The sequence below is a fragment of the Epinephelus moara genome, chromosome 10 (assembly GCF_006386435.1).
Source record: "Epinephelus moara isolate mb chromosome 10, YSFRI_EMoa_1.0, whole genome shotgun sequence".
Taxonomy (NCBI): Eukaryota; Metazoa; Chordata; class Actinopteri; order Perciformes; family Serranidae; genus Epinephelus; species Epinephelus moara.
The window spans coordinates 19,190,112-19,209,120 of record NC_065515.1 but is presented as its reverse complement, the minus strand read 5'-3'; the positions used below and the strand labels follow the sequence as shown (position 1 = coordinate 19,209,120).

The 19,009-nt window shown below is 41.4% G+C and overlaps 1 protein-coding gene across 3 annotated transcripts in view; it reads left to right on the top strand.

The window, feature by feature from the left end:
- The window catches only part of negr1 (neuronal growth regulator 1), a 190,829-nt gene that overhangs the window by 150,733 nt on the left and 21,087 nt on the right, over positions 1-19,009 (top strand). For 2 of the 3 annotated variants that reach the window (XM_050055374.1, XM_050055373.1), the window contains one exon: positions 16,020-19,007. The exons of the other annotated variant lie outside the window; for it this stretch is intronic. In XM_050055374.1, coding sequence (XP_049911331.1) covers positions 16,020-16,120 — 101 coding nt within the window. In that variant the 3' untranslated portion in view covers positions 16,121-19,007. Of the gene's footprint in view, positions 1-16,019; positions 19,008-19,009 lie in introns of those variants that run through there. 3 annotated transcript variants of the gene reach the window in all.

The following is a 19,009-nucleotide window of genomic DNA, read 5'->3' as shown; positions in this document are numbered from 1 at the left end:
CAGGCAACTCACATTTCCAACCATTTCCTGCGAGCTTCACTTGTGACTCGGGGTGTCGGGACTGGGTGGCTTGTTGTGTGCTTTCATATATATTCATATATGACAGCTGGCTGCCAGCAGATTACTGGTCTTTCATGTGATTGTGCCAGGGGGGTTGAGTCTTTGTTGCCAGCCATCCTGATAATAGTTAAACCGCAGGAATTCTACCCACCCATGACATGTCTTATTCCCATGTTTTTGAATCTTAGAGGGACGGGGTGCCTATATGTCAACCCATGATAAGTTTTTGGAATTACACAGTAATTAGTTTGCCCATTCTAAACAAACCCTGACTGACACTGACAGTGGGAGACGCCTGAGGAGTAAAGATACTGTGCCCACTGACTCCAAAAAGCAACCTCTGCTAAACCCTTGCATCCCAAATATGCACAGAAATTATTATTCTGGGATTTGTTTCACTTGTATAAATCAAACATACAGACATAATGATATGGAGATGCACTTAAGCTGCTCATGTATTGTTTAAGAGTGTTGCTGAATCATTTTCTTCCCCTCTTAATTCTGCAACAAGATTAGTGACACTTCAGAAGTGGAATATGTTTGTGCAGTTTTTTAGTTTTACTGTGAGTTTCCACGGTGTATAAAAACATTAGAAGCAGCAACCTATTTTTTGATCCATATCATTAACCAAGTGCTGAGCTGATGGGAAGATGATGTGATGGTGAGACAATAGAACTTTGTCAACCGTCAGACTTTTTATTACACTATTTATACTGAAGGTGTTTCCTGTTTTATATTTCAAGTTGTATTCGATCATTGTGTGCAAACCTGCAGCACTGGGTATGCAAGATTTTGGCATCAGAATGATAAAGAGCTTCGATAGTTCATGTTTAATTCACTAAATTAGCCAAAATCCAACAATTTGCATCCAGTTATTTTGTCCATAAACACTTTCTCAATGGAATTTCCAGAAAATGTTTCACAATAAAATCCATATCACAATGTAAAATGACACTGTGATGAATAAGCCGTTCCATGTTGCCCACCTTGGTTGTTTAGTGAGATAAAATATTTCTCCATTGAGCCATACATCTGCAACACTTTAAATCCCCCTATTTAGCCCTAAGCTGCATGTAATCATTTAGAGATGGTTTATAGCGCACTATAATGAGGACATAAGCAGATATAAGTGTTTAATAATGTTGTCAACAACTGTAACTCCTCCTGTGTGCACCCATGAGGCTTGTGTGAAAACAGATAATGAATGAAAAATTTGAAAACAATGTCTTCATAGGAGAAGATGACGAATACTGCACATTAATAAACACTTCAGAATGTCTGCATAGCTATGTACAACTACATAATAGTGTGTTTCATACCACTTCAATATATGTATACTGCTTATAACTGCTAAATATAGGACTCAGTATATGCAACCAGTAAGATAAATGATGTATTTAATACAGCAGTGCATCAAACAGAGTCCAGACAGCTCCATGACACCCACTGGATTGCAGCAGGGTTCACCTCGAAAACAAACAAATAAAAAAAAATCTGAGAAAAGTACTTGTGGGCATAACAGGTTTGGTTGGGACTCGCCTGAGTTCAATCGCTGTGTTCTCAGCTCTCTTCCATCGATTGAACTTTAACTCAGGCTTACTGCACTTGCATGAAAAAGCCTGTCAGTCATCAGAGATGTGACTGCATTGCCACTGATTTGCATTTCATCCAGCTTTGGCTGAAGCAGAATTCAAGCTCCTCTTTATCACAACAGCTCAGACACAAACAGCACAACTCGAACCGCGTTTGGTCTCCACTTTGTATGCAAGATCATACTGGAGGAAATGTGATAGCGCTGCTCACTAGTGCTGCTCTTGAGCAGGGTGGGGTTTTTTTTGCACTTTCCTGTCCTTGGCCACAGAGACATTTCTAAATGAATCCTGTTGACTTCCTGCACTTGTATCACCCTCCAAAATGTGTTATCGATTATGTGGTTGCAAAAGCACTGTCCTTACGGCACAGCAAAGACTTTTGTCTAGCATCTTCTCAAATCACACCCAAGACACCTTCCCCACGTCCTTTCTTTAATTCTTTCCTTACTTCTTTTGTCAAGTTTGATGTCTTCAGTGTCGCCCCTCCGCCCTCTCAGGATGAACTCTGTGCTCGGTGCAGCAGTGCTGCTGCACAGTGTTGTTTTACTCTGGCAGACAATTATCTCTGAGACGCCCGGACAGAGAGAGCTGCTCTTCACGACAATTTCCCCCTAACCTTAAATCAGTTCACACTGCCCATCACCCACTAAATGGCACAAACACACACACTAAATCACGCTGACACACACAGGTACCCCTAAAGCATTTTCTCCCTTTTCATTTCTCTTGTATTTATGCTATTAAAGCTGTGTGGACTTGTGCTAAAGTTCATCTAGCACACACATACACACACTCAACACCCACACGGCTTCAATCACTGTCACAAGCCTCAGGAAAAACCTCTCAATCAGCTTAACAACAGATGACAGTACCTACAATAAACCACCCATTAAAAGCTGAACATATGCATCGCCTCCCCGCTCTGTTTACCGCTCCTCACGAGTCTTCAAAATCTTTTTATTGACAAACCACACCTTGAAGACCTTGGAGGTTTTTAAACGCGGTTAGAAAAGGTCATGACATTCAGAAATGGCATTCCCTTTGGGGAAATGGCTTGGATGTTTGGCCGTTAAATAAGGTTAGTTCTATCGGCTCGATTTCCGACCTGTTTGGCGTCCTGGGCGCTACTCAAGAGTGGACGGCTCTCTGCTAATACTGAAAGCTCTCAGCGCAAGTCCCCGTGTTTGATACACTCCCTTAGAGGCTAATAAAGAGTGCAGAACCTGCTCACACACACACATGATAACACACACATGGTATAACCACTTACATGCTGAGTATGTTCCCATTTGGTGGTGGCGGTGGTGGTGGTGTGTGTATGTGTGTGTGCATTAGTGGTGGATGGCTGGAGGGTTATTGCTGACAGTTAATGATACACTTCTTCATGCACACGCTCATGCACACGCACAAACACTTTTATGCATTCTACGCCGCTCGCTGCTATCTCAGTTCCCCGCTTCCCTCCTCAGTTCTTCTCATGCAACTGAGGAATTGAAATGCATGTGCTCAAGGGTAAAGCCTCGAAGGCCCCAAACAGAAACCATTAACCCTTTAGTATTCCCCTGGCCTCGCAGCTGATGAGTTATTCAAGGCTTTTGACAAGGATCCACCCTCTTTACATCCACTAATGATGAAGAAAGGTCAAAGAACGTGCTGAGAGATGCCTTTGGCAAAATAATCTCGGGACTCAATACACCAAGGCTCTATCGGCCTGTGAAGTGATAAACGGCCCTTTTTTAAATCCAAGTCCCCCCTTCGTGCTGAATTACTGTAACGTGTTTGAAACAATCAATGGGCTGAGCTACTCACAAGCCAGAGTCCTGTCACCATTGACACTGTTAATTAGCACTGAAGAATCCCAGGCGCTTTTGTCTGAGCACATTTGAAAGGAGACGGAGCGGATTAGACCATTTTGCTTTACATTTGTTATTCCTAATGCCATCTAGCATGGGGAGATCTTAGTGATGGTGGGTGGCTCCCAGTGGGCCTCTCGCCACAGATCTGCGTCCCAACATGAAACAGCTAAAAAAAAAAAACTGGAAAGGGGCCCATGTGGCTTTCACCAGAACAGTAAGAGATCCCCAACACAGATCAGGATCAGAGACGTATTCCCTACTCCATGATTGTTCATTTGCATCACTTTTATACGTCTGCCACTAAATTTGATTTGTGTCTTTTGCTTTGTTTGTTGACATTTGACTGATTGATTTTGAGATGACTAGCACCCCTGTTTTTGTTCCCAATCACACCAAATCAGACCAAAAATATACTTGGGTGTTTTTTTTTCACAGTCTAACTGTATTTATATGGTCTGTCAGTGAATTAAACAACAAACAAAAGAGTTGCAGCATGTACTATTTTTGAAAGAACTGTTGATGAAAAAGAAAAATTCAACAGATTCCATTAAGAAAACAAAACCAGCAACAAACAGAGCACTAAAAAGTTTGTCTGTGTATCTAAAACCTGATACTCCTCTGTACTGTAGCGCTCCATTGTTGTCCAGAAACTATTAAAAACACATTAATGAGCCAAATTATTGCACTGTGTAACATGTTCTTTCATTACAATGAACGTGGGCGCCGCAGTGTATTTGGAATCAGTCCCACCTCCACCGTGCTGGTGCCATAAATACTCACTAGAGCAAACAATGTGTTTTGTTTTGTTTGGGTTTTTTAGGAAAGTTTGCTATAAACTACATTAGAGAAATTGTACTGTATATATGTGAGCCATTTTTCTAGATGTGCATCTTCAGTGGGAAGCAGTGGGGTTGGGTCTGCGTGCCACAGACAGGCAGGGAGCGGACTGGGAGACGAACCAACACATTGCTAGTTCTGGTCTTTTTTAATGGGATTTGTTGACAGTAATGAATATTCCCAGCTGTATCCTAGCTTTAGAGATTTGATTTGATGCTGTAGGTCTCCACATTGACTTCTGTTCCATTCTGTTTTCAAGGTGAAAAATTATTCAATTACAATGTACATGTAGCTGAATAGTGTTGGGCTAATGCGAGACAGTCGTCATGAATCATACAAGGAGAGAAATTAATGGTTATTTGTTACCTTACACAATCTGTGGTCGACTCTCGCTGTAGGTTTAGCAAGTCTGCAATTAAATCCCGGAAAGTGTTTGTGTGATTGTGTTGTTGTTTTGACATCATATTTCCAGCTTATGTCTAAATTTTCAGCGCGCTGCATGTGTTGCTTGGATACAATACAAGCCCTATTGAAAATAGTGTTTTAACAATACTTGTGTTGATTGAAAGTGCAGCCTTGTGTCACTCTTTTTCCTCGCACATTATCCAGGACAAATTATCAATGATAGAGGAGCTCAGTGATTGGATTCGGGGTCTTATTTACTAATAAAACAGCAGTTTTGAAATTGCTGGTGGAACACAGATGGCATTAGCCCCTTTTATGTGGCGACTCTGTGACCCTTTACATACTGCCATAATTGCCTTTAATGGTATGAATGCAATATAATTGAACTGACATTTCCCGCGCTCACATTCACTGTCACGAGAGCAGTGAGTCAACCTGATGATGAATACTGTATGTAAATGGGGATCCATCTGCTCTGTTTTCAGCTACAAAAGCAGATGTGTGTGTTTTACCAGACGCATTGATATTTGCTGCTCCTGGTACCCAGCTGAGTTGAACCAGGGGTCAATCCACCGGTCCAATTTGTCGCAGACTTATTCCCCTCAGTGATTCCAGTCAATAATGTTTGACCTCATGTGAAAAACAGGAACACAAAGGCGGAGAGAGTGGCACTCACAGACTTAGGAGCTGCAGTCACCAAACGCAGTCCCACATAAAAGGCGACGAGCATGTGTCACCATCATCGGTTCTGGTATTTATGCAACCATGAAAGTTGCATATCGATAGTGTCAGTGTGGCAGAGAGGATAAGCCTACAGAGGAAAGGCTAAAGTGGATTTGGAGAAGGGGGGAGGGGGTTGAATGTGGAGAAGCAGATAAGAGTTAAGGGTTTGTTTTTTTAAGGATCTGACACATTTCAGTGTGAGGTGATATTGTCTGCATCCAGTCGTTTATTGTCATTGTACAGAGAACACACAAGTCAGCACTTCCAAATAGAAGTCTGAAGCCTGGAACATGCTCAAATTGGATGTGCGTCACGTTTAACTTTCAAATGCACCCATTGTTTTTATTTGGCAGCATCTTGTGGCGCATCAGTCTACCTTGACTTGTGTACTCCTAAACGATGGGGTTTTCTGAAGCACTTAAAAAGTCGGTGTGATTGTGAATGTGAATGGTTGTCTGTCTCTATGACTCAGCCCTGTGATAGTCTGGCGACCTGTCCAGGGTGAACCCCACCTCTCACCCAGTGTCAGCTGGGATAGGCTCCAGCACCCTGCGACCCTTAACAGGATAAGCGGTTAGGAAAATGAATGAGTTTTAAGGTCCTTGTGATTTACTTGAGTATTTCCATTGTATGCTACTGAGTACTTCTACACCACTACATTTCAGAGGAAAATATTTCACCACTATATTTATTTGACAGACATAGTTTACAGTTAGTTTTTGGGGAAGGAAAAAACAGACATATTTGAATTTTAAGGAAATTAAGCCTGAATATATTGGTTCGATTGCGTTCAGGCTTGAATGCCTATCCTGTCTTAAAATTTTAATTTTTTTTTTAGAAATAATTAAATAAATAATGTAAAATTTTTCAACTTCAATTTCTGGATTTGAATTTGACCAAACTGAATTTGAGAAACCTCAATCTATTTTTATTTTATATTTTATTTTATTTATTTTTTTATTTAAAAAAAATTAAACTTGAATTATTGGATCTAAATTTGTGAACCATGGGGGGAAAAAAATCAAATTCAGCTTTTGAATTTGAAAATCAAGAAATGTTATTTTAATGTTCAAAAAAATGTGGAGACATGATTTTCAAAATAAAATATTTCAGTGCTATGAAATTAGTGGTGTTTGAATTTCAATATTCAGTATTCAGCAGCTCTTAAAATTCAAAAGCCTATATCATTTTCATCTATACTTTTTATTAAAAAACATAAAATAGGCTTAGATAAAATCAGATCCAACTCGACCATTTACAACATTAAAACGCTCCTTACATGTTATTGCATCACTGATACTAATCCAGTAACATTCACTCTATAATATGAATTTTCTCCAAGATAAGTACTGTTGCTTTTGATACTTTAAGCATTTCTGACGAAAATACTTAGAGAAAACTTAATTTCTTCATTGTTTGTGTTGTTTGTAGAACTGTTTAAAGAAGGCCCGCCCATCGTAATATAAATCAGTAATATGGATCCTTGGTGTTTAATTCCTCCTGTCTGCACACATGCCACAGAAATGCCATAGCATCAGTGTAACACGTCAAATTCACTTTTAATTTCTGCCTTAAATACTGTCTCCAGATTAACTACATCTGACATTAGTGACTTAGTTTTTCGCCGTTTTAGTGCAGCCCATCTCCAGGACAGCAGACGGAGGCTATTAAGAATTAATTAACAGCACCACAATTAGTTTTCTACTTCACGTATAAAAAGGGATTCATTCTCATTTCAGACTGCACTCTCTCAACGCCACATGTGTCAAGAGGGTCATTTAAGTAGCATTAGGGCACCGATTGTGTTTCGTATTGTGTGTGTGTTTTTTTTTTTGTTTTTTTTTAATTGCCCGTGAAGCTGCAGCGTGCACTGTGACAGGAGATGCTGGAAGGTTGTGAATGTTTAAATCCAGTTCTGAGACCTTGAAATATTAACCACTTAACGGATACACAGTGTGTGAATTAGAAAGGAAGGTATTTACACACAGAGACCAGGCTGAGTTCAGTGTGTGTGTGTGTGTGTGTGTGTGTGTGTGTGAGAGAGAGAGAGAGAGAGAGAGAGAGAGAGAGAGAGAGAGAGAGAGAGAGAGAGAGAGAGAGAGAGAGAAGCAGTGTCTGTACTGTCTGAAACTGCTGTATAAAATACCCCTCTGAATCAATGGTGCTCACTTCAGGACTCTATAGCTTTTATCTGAACCTCCCGCAGGCAGTCAGCAACAAGGTGGGGAGTAGAGACTGGAGTGCATTCACTGCCTCAGGTTCTGTCTTGGCGTAATAAAGGAATATTTCATGTGTGACACTCACACAGCCTATGGGCGTACACTATCTAAAGCAGACTTTGAGCTAGCAATAATTAACGTAAACATATGGCGTGTGCCTCCACTGAGTTGTGCCTCTCCTCTACGCAGCCTCAAGTGTTATGCAGCGCCTCAGCTAGAAATAATCCACTGCACATGCTAATCACTTGGCAATTGATTTGGCCCTTTTTGGTCCAACAATTTCTGTAAACCACTGAATTGATCTGAGAGAAATCAATTAACAGCTCAGGGTAGGTAAATATGAACAAGAAATATGGATTGCTCTGTATACAGTATGACCATCTGAGCAAATTCTGGCTGCAGCGTGTGTGCTTGTGCAGAGATGCTCAGCGCGAGCAAATTCCAGTCAGGTTCGACTAGCCCCAGGTGAACTGTGATAACCAGGCAGTCTGCAGTGATAAAGTTATCTTATATCCATCAAGAAGAAAATGCACTTAACCCTCAACATTCAGGCCTGCTGTGTTATCAGCACCATAATGGAAATTGATAAAAGAGAGCTGTCTTATCATAATCCTACATACATAACAGCGGGGAATTGCTATTTTAGGAGGCTACAGGCGAAGGAGCCCGGCGTAACGGGGAAGGCAGGAAGAGAGGGTTGCCTCCTGGTTGGAGATCAGATTTTATCGGGCTGTATTGATGGAGCAGCTCATGGAGATGCAAGTAGCGTCGGTTTGTCGTAAGACATTTCTCATAACTGGCCAGTCTGTCGCTGTCATCACAGGGGCGCAGTAGCTAAGCAACGGCTGACTCAGCGAAATCCTTGGGCCTGCAGCAGGACTCGCACAGAAATAAAACCCTGATAAGCATTAAAAAGTGAGGGAGAGACGGGGCATTGGGAGTTATTAGAGATAGTGGGAGTGAGAGAGACCCAAATATGAGAGGGAGATTATTATAGAGACAGTGAGAGGAAGAGGAGAACTGAGGGGGAGAGAGGAAAAATGAGGCTGCATGAACTTGCTACATGCTGACTCCATTTGTTTGCGTCCCTGTGCATTTTATTAAGCCTCTAACATTAAACAGATTTAGCGAGAGCAGCCAAAGTCATGAAGTAATTATGCTTTTGGAAATGCTGTGATTAAAAACCCTCGCTTAAAGTATCAATCCAACACTGTACTGCTTCTGTTTTTTTTTTGTTTATTCCCAGAACGTGCTGATGTGGATTTACCCTCTAACTTCAGAAAATAAAAAAGGAAAAAAACAAACCTACAAGGGAAAATTCATAAAACATTTGAAAAATGGAGATTTATCCATCAGGCGTGCATATAAAGTACATCATTTGCAAGCTCATTGATTTCCTGCATAAAGCATGTCCTTGAATTGATAGGTGCAATAAACATATGTGTAGGTCACTCTGAATTTTGGATGCCAGACTCATAACTTCAATATTCATTTCAAATAAAAGGGAAAGCACATACGTTTTGTGTTCAGGAGCGGAGGAGGAAAAGAGAGACTGTAGAAGCGAGAAGTCGATCAATAATGAAAAGGAACAGTATCTGTGTGGAGAACGGCGTAAATGTCCTCTCTGTCGGGATTCCTTCCTCCGGCTCACACTGTGCTGAGGGCTCTCTTATGTGTCCAGATACCCCACAGAGGCGTTGATTAAGTCAAGCTGAAGGCCAAAGCCTGCCTGCAATCGAAAGCCCCCAGCTCACTCAGTAAGCTATCAGGTGACACGTCTCTCCTACTCATTCACTTTTCAGTCAGATACCGATGCTGAGAGGAGCTATTAGGGGCCGGGCTCCAGCCCCAAAAAGCATTCTGCTGGGTGTTGATAACCAGCAGGTACCAGGATGTGGAGGGAAGGAGGGTGGGAGGGAGGGCTGGGGTGGGGATATGGCAGTACTGGGAGGCGGAGGAGGGTAAATGATCTCTGAAGGCCATCTTATTAATGGAGGCTTTTCATTACTAGCACTAATGCAAATGATTGGTGGGGCTAATGAGCTCGAAGGTCCGTGTGAATGAGGGCTCTGTGGAGCAGCAGTGTGTGATGATCATAGCGGGAGACGAAGGTGATGAGTTCTGAACATCGTATCTGGCCATGATGAACATTTTGCTTGTACAAGAACAGGAGGAATGGAGAGAGGAATGGATGAATGAGCTGATGGGTCGGCAAGTCAATTGTGCAGCAACTCAATATGGCAAGCTGCTACAGGCAAGAGTGTGCAAGATGAGTGGCGGCGGAGGGGACAGGCGTATTTCACTGTCAGTGGATTGAAGTGAGGTAAAGCATGGAAAATGTCTTGATCGCCTTCTATAAAGTGCTCGCACACTCTCGGTGTGTAAGCATTTAAAAGACGATGGAGCGCGGCACATTCTTTGAAGGCGCGGCATCCCCTCATCAAATGTCATGAGCGTTGCATGATATTCCATTTATTCTCTTTACCGAACACCAGCGTGGTTTCCCCCGGAAAAAAAAACAACCTTTTAGTTTGTGCTGTGCTGTGTTAAAGACACCCTTGGTGGTTGCTGTGAACCTTGCATGTAGAAGGATTTAGCCGATTTACAGCATGGTGTGTACAGGATCAGTTCTGGCTCAGGAGTGTCTCATGTGGGCTCTCCCAGGGGAGCTGGGGGGGAGAACCAGAGGCCACTGATTGATGGTCAAGGACACTGAACCCCTCCCCCACCCCTCTGCTCAGAAGAGCCCATCTCTGAAGCCGTGTCCTCGGGGGATTGGGATGCTGCCTGGCTGGCTGCCGTCTGTGCGCCACTAGTGACAGCCTGCTTGGAGGATACGACCAACTCAAGGGATGAATCATCCCATAAACGACAAATAACCGAATTGGAGACTTAATCCAGCACAAAAACACGGCCGAATTTGTTCTGTACTTTTTGCCTCTTTCATTTCAAAGTGTGCGTGGAACATGTACGTAAGCAAACACAAGGTTGAGGAGTTCTCAATGGAGCTCAAACTTTACAAGCCCAGTATGTGTGATGGTTGAGGGGCTGACAAGAGGAGGGGAAAGTAGCTCACGCTATTACTTAATGAGTGATGATGTTCCGGTGAATTACAGTGCAGCGCATAACACTCGAGATGGTACTCAAAACAAACCCCGCACTGAGTGTCACTGTTGCATATTTCAGTATGATTCATTATCTGTGTCAACAGTGACTGAGGTTCAGGGCCTTAGCATTTGTTGTGCATATGATATGTGGGTGACAAAACTGCTGTCGATGGAGATTTGGGTGGGTAGGGGGAGGGAAGAGAGACAGAGAGAGAGGCTCATACTCCCGGCACACTATTTAAAGCTGATGGCTTCAGTCCAGAATCAGAGGAGAGAACCAGGGATTGTTATTTTCATATGACTCTGGCTAGAGCAGGGGAGGCTTTAGTTTTTCATTTCAATTCAGTTGCAAAACAGTAATTGAAGCGTATCGCTTTCATCTCCACTTATCTCCTCCACTCCTCTCCCTTTGGAGCGCTGCTTGTCTTGCCTGCGTTTGCGCATCTTGACACTGTTGGTTTCTCTATGATATATTGTCTGGGATTCTGGTACTTCATTGTAGCTCAGTGCTGATGTACATGGCAATTAAATTCAAACCCCAAAGAGGTAGAGCTCAGTCAGACCCCCCCTCCCTTCCTTCTCTCTGCTGTCCACTGCTGCTGCAGCCTCACTCTCGCACCCCTTTCAATCACTGTCTTTTTCCCCTGCTCTCTCTTCCTTTGATTCCCCCTTCTTCTCCCCCGTATCTGTCTTTCTTTTGCACTCGCTTTCTGTCTGTCTCCGTCTCTTTCCCCTTCTATTCCCTTCATGTTAATAAGCAGAGTAATGGTGTTGCAGGCAGTTCCTGGTTGGGGAGTTAATTAAAATGGCAAGTTACAACCCACACAGTCAAAACAATGGAGGCCCCCGCTTTTTCGCAGTGACACAGGGAGATATTAAACAAGCCCAAAATCAAACACTGTGAGGAGGCAGCAACCCAGTAACACTGACTATCCCCCAACCTCACTTAACACTTCTCCTCCTTTAGTACTGAGGGGTTTATTGTTACGCTCTCCAGCCCAGTCAACATTAGTCATAGCAGAGATCCAGTAATTACCTTCTGAGCTCCCTGAACTGCTGCATGAAAGCCAGTTGTGTACAAGATATTAATGTGATTACTGCAGCATTTACCCAGCCAAAAACTACACTGACACTGATCAGATGAGAAACTGAAGAAGGGAAATAGTGACATCTGCCTATTCCCCACCCACCACCACAAACACACACATACACACATACACACAGACACACAGACACACACATAACCCAAATGATTTTGCTAGCGTGGCTAGCACAATGCACCGCACTCAGGCTCAGGCAACAGTGGGCCGGCTGAGCAGGACAGGAGCTGTTGCTATGGTTACCATTTCTCGGCTCGCTCTCACAGCCCAGGAAAACTGTGTCATTATCCTGTACTTTGGATAGGAGAAGAGAGAGAGAGAGAGCGAGGGGAGGGATACAGAGGGAGAGAATGAGGTAGAAAGGGGAGACAAAGATAGAAAGGCAGAGACAAGGAGAAAGAAGAGAGAGAGTGAGGGGGGGCTGCAGTTCACACAGGCCAGCCATGCATCTAACATACACATCATCAAAATTTGCACCCATTTGTGCTCCTCTATTCACCACCTTTCCCTTTTTTTCCCCCCTTTCCCGTCTGTCAGCGGAGCTATAGTTTTCACTCTAATAGGTAAACAACTTCAGTGCCGACAAATAATGCTCGAAAATATCAGGTAAAAGCAGTGCCGTGTCAGGTGATAATGGGGTGCGCGTCTTTTTTTTCCCCCCTCCCTGGCATCTCCTGTGAAAATTGTCTCCCACAAGCTATTATGTTGGTAAAAAAAAGATCAATCTCTGCATCATTGTATTTATTTTAACACACCAACAGCCATATGCCACTCTTATTGAATAAATACCCGGGCCACAATAATAACTGCACAGTGGGATAACAGTCCTTTTCTGTGTGACTCGCTTCTTACCTCAGAAATGTGCCAAGAAAAGGACTTTACGCTGTATGTCCATGATTGCATCTGTGTGTGTACAGTAAGCGTGTGTGGCTATTTTGTTGTTCGCTTTGCTCGGTGTGTTTGTGCAACGTGAGGTCCACATCAGAGGAGTTACATTGTGAACTAATTACATGGCTGTGTAAATAGAGGCACCCTGCTGATATGGGCTGTGCACCACATGATTTCCCCTGGTAGAGCAGAGCCTGTTTGCACTGCCTTGCTGTGTGTGTATGTGTGTGTGCGCCTGTGTGAGTGTGTGTGTGCAGGCATGCATGTGACCTGTACATGCAGGTATGTGCGCGCGCGTGCGTGTGTGCTGAGGGAGAGCATGTTTTGTAACCTGTGAGGTGTGCTTTATTGAGCTACAAACTAAAAGAGTGTGTCTGTGTTGAGGAGGCAGAGTAGCCCCCTCCAAATGAAAGGCTGCCCTCTCCCTCTCTGTCCGCCTGACGCAGCTCTCCAGAGAGACCTGTTCATATTACTGTGGCTGTCTGCTGGTCAGAGAAACACAAACAGCACAAAACAAAGCCGCCTTCGATAGGAATGTGAAGAAAAGACCTCGTGTAGCCCTCATTTATTCTCCTCTCTCCACTGATGGCTTTTCTTTTTTTGTACCAGCAACATGGAAGAGGGAAAGTGTTTTGACACAAACTACAAAAAAAGATGAGATGGAAGAAAAGTGTTTTAGATTATTTTAGAACCTGTGGTTGAAAGTAACAAAATTCATTTCATCAAGCGCTACACTTAAGTACAATTTTGAGGTACCTTTACCTTAATGCTGCTTTTTACTGTTACACCACTGCGTTCAGAGGGAAATATTGTACTTTTACTTCCCTGTCTAGCTTCTTCTCAGAGTAAAGTCCCCACACACACACACACACACACACACAGGTGTTTTCAATTACTCATGCCGATTAACCCTGTAGCTCAGGAGGTAGAGCAGGTCTTCCACTAAGTGTCCAGTCTGCATGTCAAAGTGTCCTTGAGCAAGATACTGAACCCCAATTTGCTCAATTTGTTTGAGTGTGTGTAAATGTTTAGGTGAGCAGTTGGCACCTTCTATGGCAGCCTCGGCACACCAGTGTGTGAATGTGGCTCTGTAGTATAAGGGTACTTTGAGTGGTTGGAAGGGCGATACAGTGGAAGTTAAGTCCAAAAATACACTTTAGTATGCCGATATGGCCCTTAAATAATATAACAATATTTCAGGCTGTTTTTGTGATAACGATATTCTCAATGATATAACAAATTATTTAAAAAATAAATAAATAAATTAGTGTTAATTTAGGAACATTTTTTTCCACCTGGACCTTTATGCTCTGCCATTTCTTCTCTGGTCATCACGCTGTAACCTGTGACAGGCTGTTATGATACCAGAACTATCACACATTCACATATATGTAGTGTTTTGTCAAGCTGCAAGCATCACATAATGTATACCTACGTGACCCATTTGAGCCATGCTTGTTGTTGCTATGGGTAACAGCATGACGTCAATGTGTCAACAAGTCGGAATATCGCGAATATCACGACACACATTTTTTGTATGATATGATATTAAAAAAAATCCGGGTATTATCATGAACAAAATGATATGGCACACCCTTATTGCGATATCATGTTTTGTTTTTGTACTGTATTGATCCTCAAAAACACTGTATTGATTTTTAATTACTAATCATGCCTGCAAAGACTCACAGCGGTGGTTCCTTTTGTGTTGTTCAAACTCCCGACATTGAGATAGCAGTGATGTAATCTATCTTCAGCTATTAGATTCTTCCACTCCAACATAACAACATATTGCTAGTGTAAATACAAGGAACACAGGTCTATGAAACAGGCATAGTCAGAATCATAAAGGGCACAGCGCTACCTCCTAAAGTTAGATTTTAAAAAATCTCAATACATCGCTTTGCTTGCAGTATCGCGATATATCACACTACATTGAATCGTAACTGCTGTATCATTTCTTATCTCCACATTCTTACCAATACACAGCCTTAATTAACCCTCTTGTTAGGTTAGTCAGAAAATTTGTATAAATGGACTACAAATCTGTAGGGGCTCTTAATTTTTTTACATTTTAAAAAAAGTAGATAATAAGCTCGTAAGATACAGTGCGTTGTTAAAGCTTAAACCAGTGGTTCCCAATCTTTTTTTGGCCCCCATTATAAAAAGCAGTTTCTAGTTGGTGCCCCCATCACATTTCAGATGTCATTGAGCTGACAGTGCAGTGAGCAGAATTCCCCATTCATTTATTAACTATTCAATGGTTTAAGAGGTTTATTTCACAAAGAGAGCAAAGATTAGAGAATATTTCAACAAATAAACACAGCTATGTGTTGCAGAATATTGTTTTTCCTTCCTCTCTCCTAACCTAGTACCCCCTATTGCGTTCATGTAATTTTATGCAAAATGTTATCCATAATTATTGATTCTTACTCATTTATTTCTTTAATTTTCTCTGTGTAAAGCACCTTTGTCAATATTTGTTGTTTTTTAAGTTTGCTTAATGAGACTTGACTTTAGTGAAGGGCAGAGTCTCTGCAGAAAATACACCACCACACTACTAATACTTCTGTATCAGTCTTTTTGGTTGTTTTGTTTTGGTTTGGTTTGGTTTTTGGATTTTTTTTTTTTTAAGGGGAATCCTGCGAAGTATATCTTTAATCATCTCATTGACCCTTAAATTTATCATGTGACCATTTAGAGGGGCCTGACCCAGGTTGGAAACCACTGGGCTAAACTTCCCTTATAAAGCATTTTGAAGTAGTTCCAATTCAACCACCTGCAACAGTAGTATGCTGCTGATGCTTTAGTACTTCAGCATCATCAATCTAATAATGTGATGTATGGTAGCGTGTCAGTCACAGGGGCCTATTTTCTGCTGAATGGGTGCTTTTAACCTGCTTAAAGTGCATTCTGTTGTTACCTCTAGTTTTACTTAAATACTAAAAGTAGTAGTTTTATGTACTGCAGTATATTTACATCCTGGTGTTGGTACTTTTATTTAAGAACAAGATCTGAGAATGGCTCTTTAGAATATGCAGTATAACAGCAGTCGTATGAAGTAGGAGCTTCTGTCAGAGACGGAGAAACCAACTCCAAACAGCCAAAGTGGGGTAGTAATTGCAGTTTTTACAATCTCATTTGGAAGCACCATACCGAGCTGACTGCGGGCTTTGAAATGGTGAAAGTGCAATCACAACTAATCAGAGCTTCTCTTGTTTCCTGCCCACAGCGCCCAACACTGCACCCTATGGGAGCACAGGAAGTGCGCATGTCCCGCTGGCCTGCCGATACCTGGTCCTGGCTCTCTCCTCCTTCATCAGCGTGTACTAGCAGAGGCCAGTCCAGACACAATGACTGTCGAGAGCATTTATGAATCCTTTTTGACATTGCTGATGGCTGGAATCCAATCTGGTACAGTTTGTTGAAAAGCCGTGATGGGGAAAAATAATCAGCGTTATTTTGTGTGGGGAAATATTTCTTTTCTTCTTTTTTTTTTTCTTTGCTTTATGGTGAAATTTCTGTCATGTAAATACTATGATGTTTTTTTTTAATTATTATTATTATTATTATTATTATTCTTCCTCTCTTCTTTTCTGATTGATTGACCACTTTGTGAATCAGTGCTCACCCCCGGCCCCCCCTCCCCAGCCCCACCCCACGTCCAATCATATCAAAAGCCCCCCAAACTTCCCAAATGAGTTACTTTCATGCCTCTATCTCTGGGAGGCGATGGCGCAAAATTGACATTTTCATCCGTTTTTGTACATGGCTAAAAAGAAGCAATTGTGCCAAGTCTCTCAGTACACAGAATTACCATACCAATGTTGTATTGAATGTATTATGGGTTGTTGAACAAAGGAAAGACATTTAGATTCCTAACAATACAAATTCTGATTATGGAGTGTGCTTAAAAAAATACAGAAAAAAAAAGAAAAAAAATCAAAAGATGAAAAAAGGCAGGGCTTTTTCAGGACCTGTATTGTCATGATTACTCAATAGATGGATGAACAGTGTTGAAGGTGTGCTTTGTTGTATTCTGAAATGGGTCCTTCAGTTACTATGCCTGCCTAACGGATTTGATCAGGCAGCCGTCAAAGTAGCAAAGTATACTGTATTGTATCTTTATATTTTAATATAGTGTAGGCTTTTGTTTTAAAGTGGGACCAGCTTTTCTCATTTGACCAAGAACATTAACTCAGCTCATGACTTTGTACAGTATGAAGGGAGGAACATCGCTGCCCTATGTTTACATTTTTCTTGAGAATATAAATACTACAGTATATACTCCATACTTTTTCTTTCAGAGAGTCCACATATACGTGAATGTCACGACAAACTGTTGCAGTTGAGAAGAAAGAGCAGAGCCCGAGTTCAACTGTTGTAAGATGCAGTTCTCTGAAACACGCCACCTCCAGTGGGCGTCTGAGCAGAGCGTTTTTTTCCTCTGAGTTTGTTGTGCACCTACTGACCATCGACTGGCTGAAAAACTCCACGCTGTAGGTCGCTTGAAGTATTTTGGCTTCAACTTTTGGCATGATACTTAGATAATGGACTCTGGGAAAGCAGCATTCTGCAGCACGGTATTTTACTCCGCTGTTTTTCTTTACAGATAATTCAATACTTAAATATATCACATTCGCTTTTACAGTAAATATATCATTGCAACTAATAAAGGACATCCAGAGAGCCAAAGGTCATGTAACTTAAGATTTCTGGCAAATACACCAACACATAGTATGTGAAACCTGCTTTGCCTCCAATCTGATTCCTTCTCATCCTAACTATGTGCAGCAGAACACAGAATAAAGCTTATGAACATGCTCATCAGGACAGACATGGCCTAAGGTGCTAACAGCTCCTCCAAGATGAGAGTCCATTGTCTTCAAACAGTTGATCAGTGTCCACAGGGCCCGTGAATGTCCAGCAAAGAATAAATTAAACCATGAGGTCGTTTAATAGGAGAAAATGTGGCTTTTTGTTCGCTGAAATCAACCATATCAAGGCTCAAAAACAACATTATTGCCAGGGTTTACTTTCTGACAAGACTGTCATGGCATATTCATCCTCAAGTATCTTCAATTCATGGTGTAAACAGAGATACTGTACTGTAATGCCTTAATAGTACCATTGACATCAAATTAACTTCCTTCAGAAGGACACTTCCAGAAGCTCTCAATAAGATATGACTCATTTGTTAAACATGTTACTGCTTATTGAATGTTCATAAACCTGTAGCTGACTTATCTTTCAAATTAGGCGTTATATTCAGTCAAAACTAAATTTCTCAACCTATGGCTCCTGCAGGTATTTTCAAATAAGCCAGTTGCATCTGATTAAAAAAATGCAGTATTTGTCGTACAGGTTGACATGTTTGCAGGTCTTGTTTGGATTTGGATTGTGTTATATTTTGCCCCGGGATCGAGGGACTAACAGTTCACGCAGTATTTTCACACAAACTTGTAACTGCAAACCTATAGAGAAATAGCCATCGCAGTTAAAAGACTTAAAGCACAAACACTGTTATTACTTTTACGTTTTGTGGTGATTTGTTTCAAGGTCTGCTAAACTTTTTTTTTTTTTCTTTTATTGTTTGTACTGAAATTGTTATCGACTTGTTTTACAAATTATGAAAATACTGCACCATATGATCTTGTTTAAATGTTAAGGTATAATGAAAATGGGTCAGAAGTATATTTATTCTCTTCCTTTATGAAAACAATGTATAAAAAAATTACATTTGAAACATGTAAAACTGGATATGTGACATTTATTTGAATGAGGCACAGTATGGCATAGTTTATAATGTTGTCGGGTTCATTTAGATGCCATAACTGTTGTTGATTTTTTGTCAGATGAGTACATTAAAAAGAACAATGTTTGCAATCAAATTACCTACTTTTTGAAACAGAGAGGGTGTGAACCAATATAACAGTATTATAGAACAGAATCAATGTGTGTATATTTGGAGAAAAATAGGATACCTTTTGATCTTTAGAGCCAGTGTGTAGTCATAGTTTTCACACACTTGCGTGTTTGACAATGTGCAGAGAGTATGGTTGTGCTGCATGTCAAAGTTAACCTGTGTTTTTGAGGTGGCCATTTTACAGATATTCATACTTTTTATGAATGGAACCAGTTCTGTTTTGTTTTTTGTTTGTTTTTTCCAAAACCTTTGGTTCTTGAACCTGGTCTAAAAATACATACCTCCTACAGACCAGC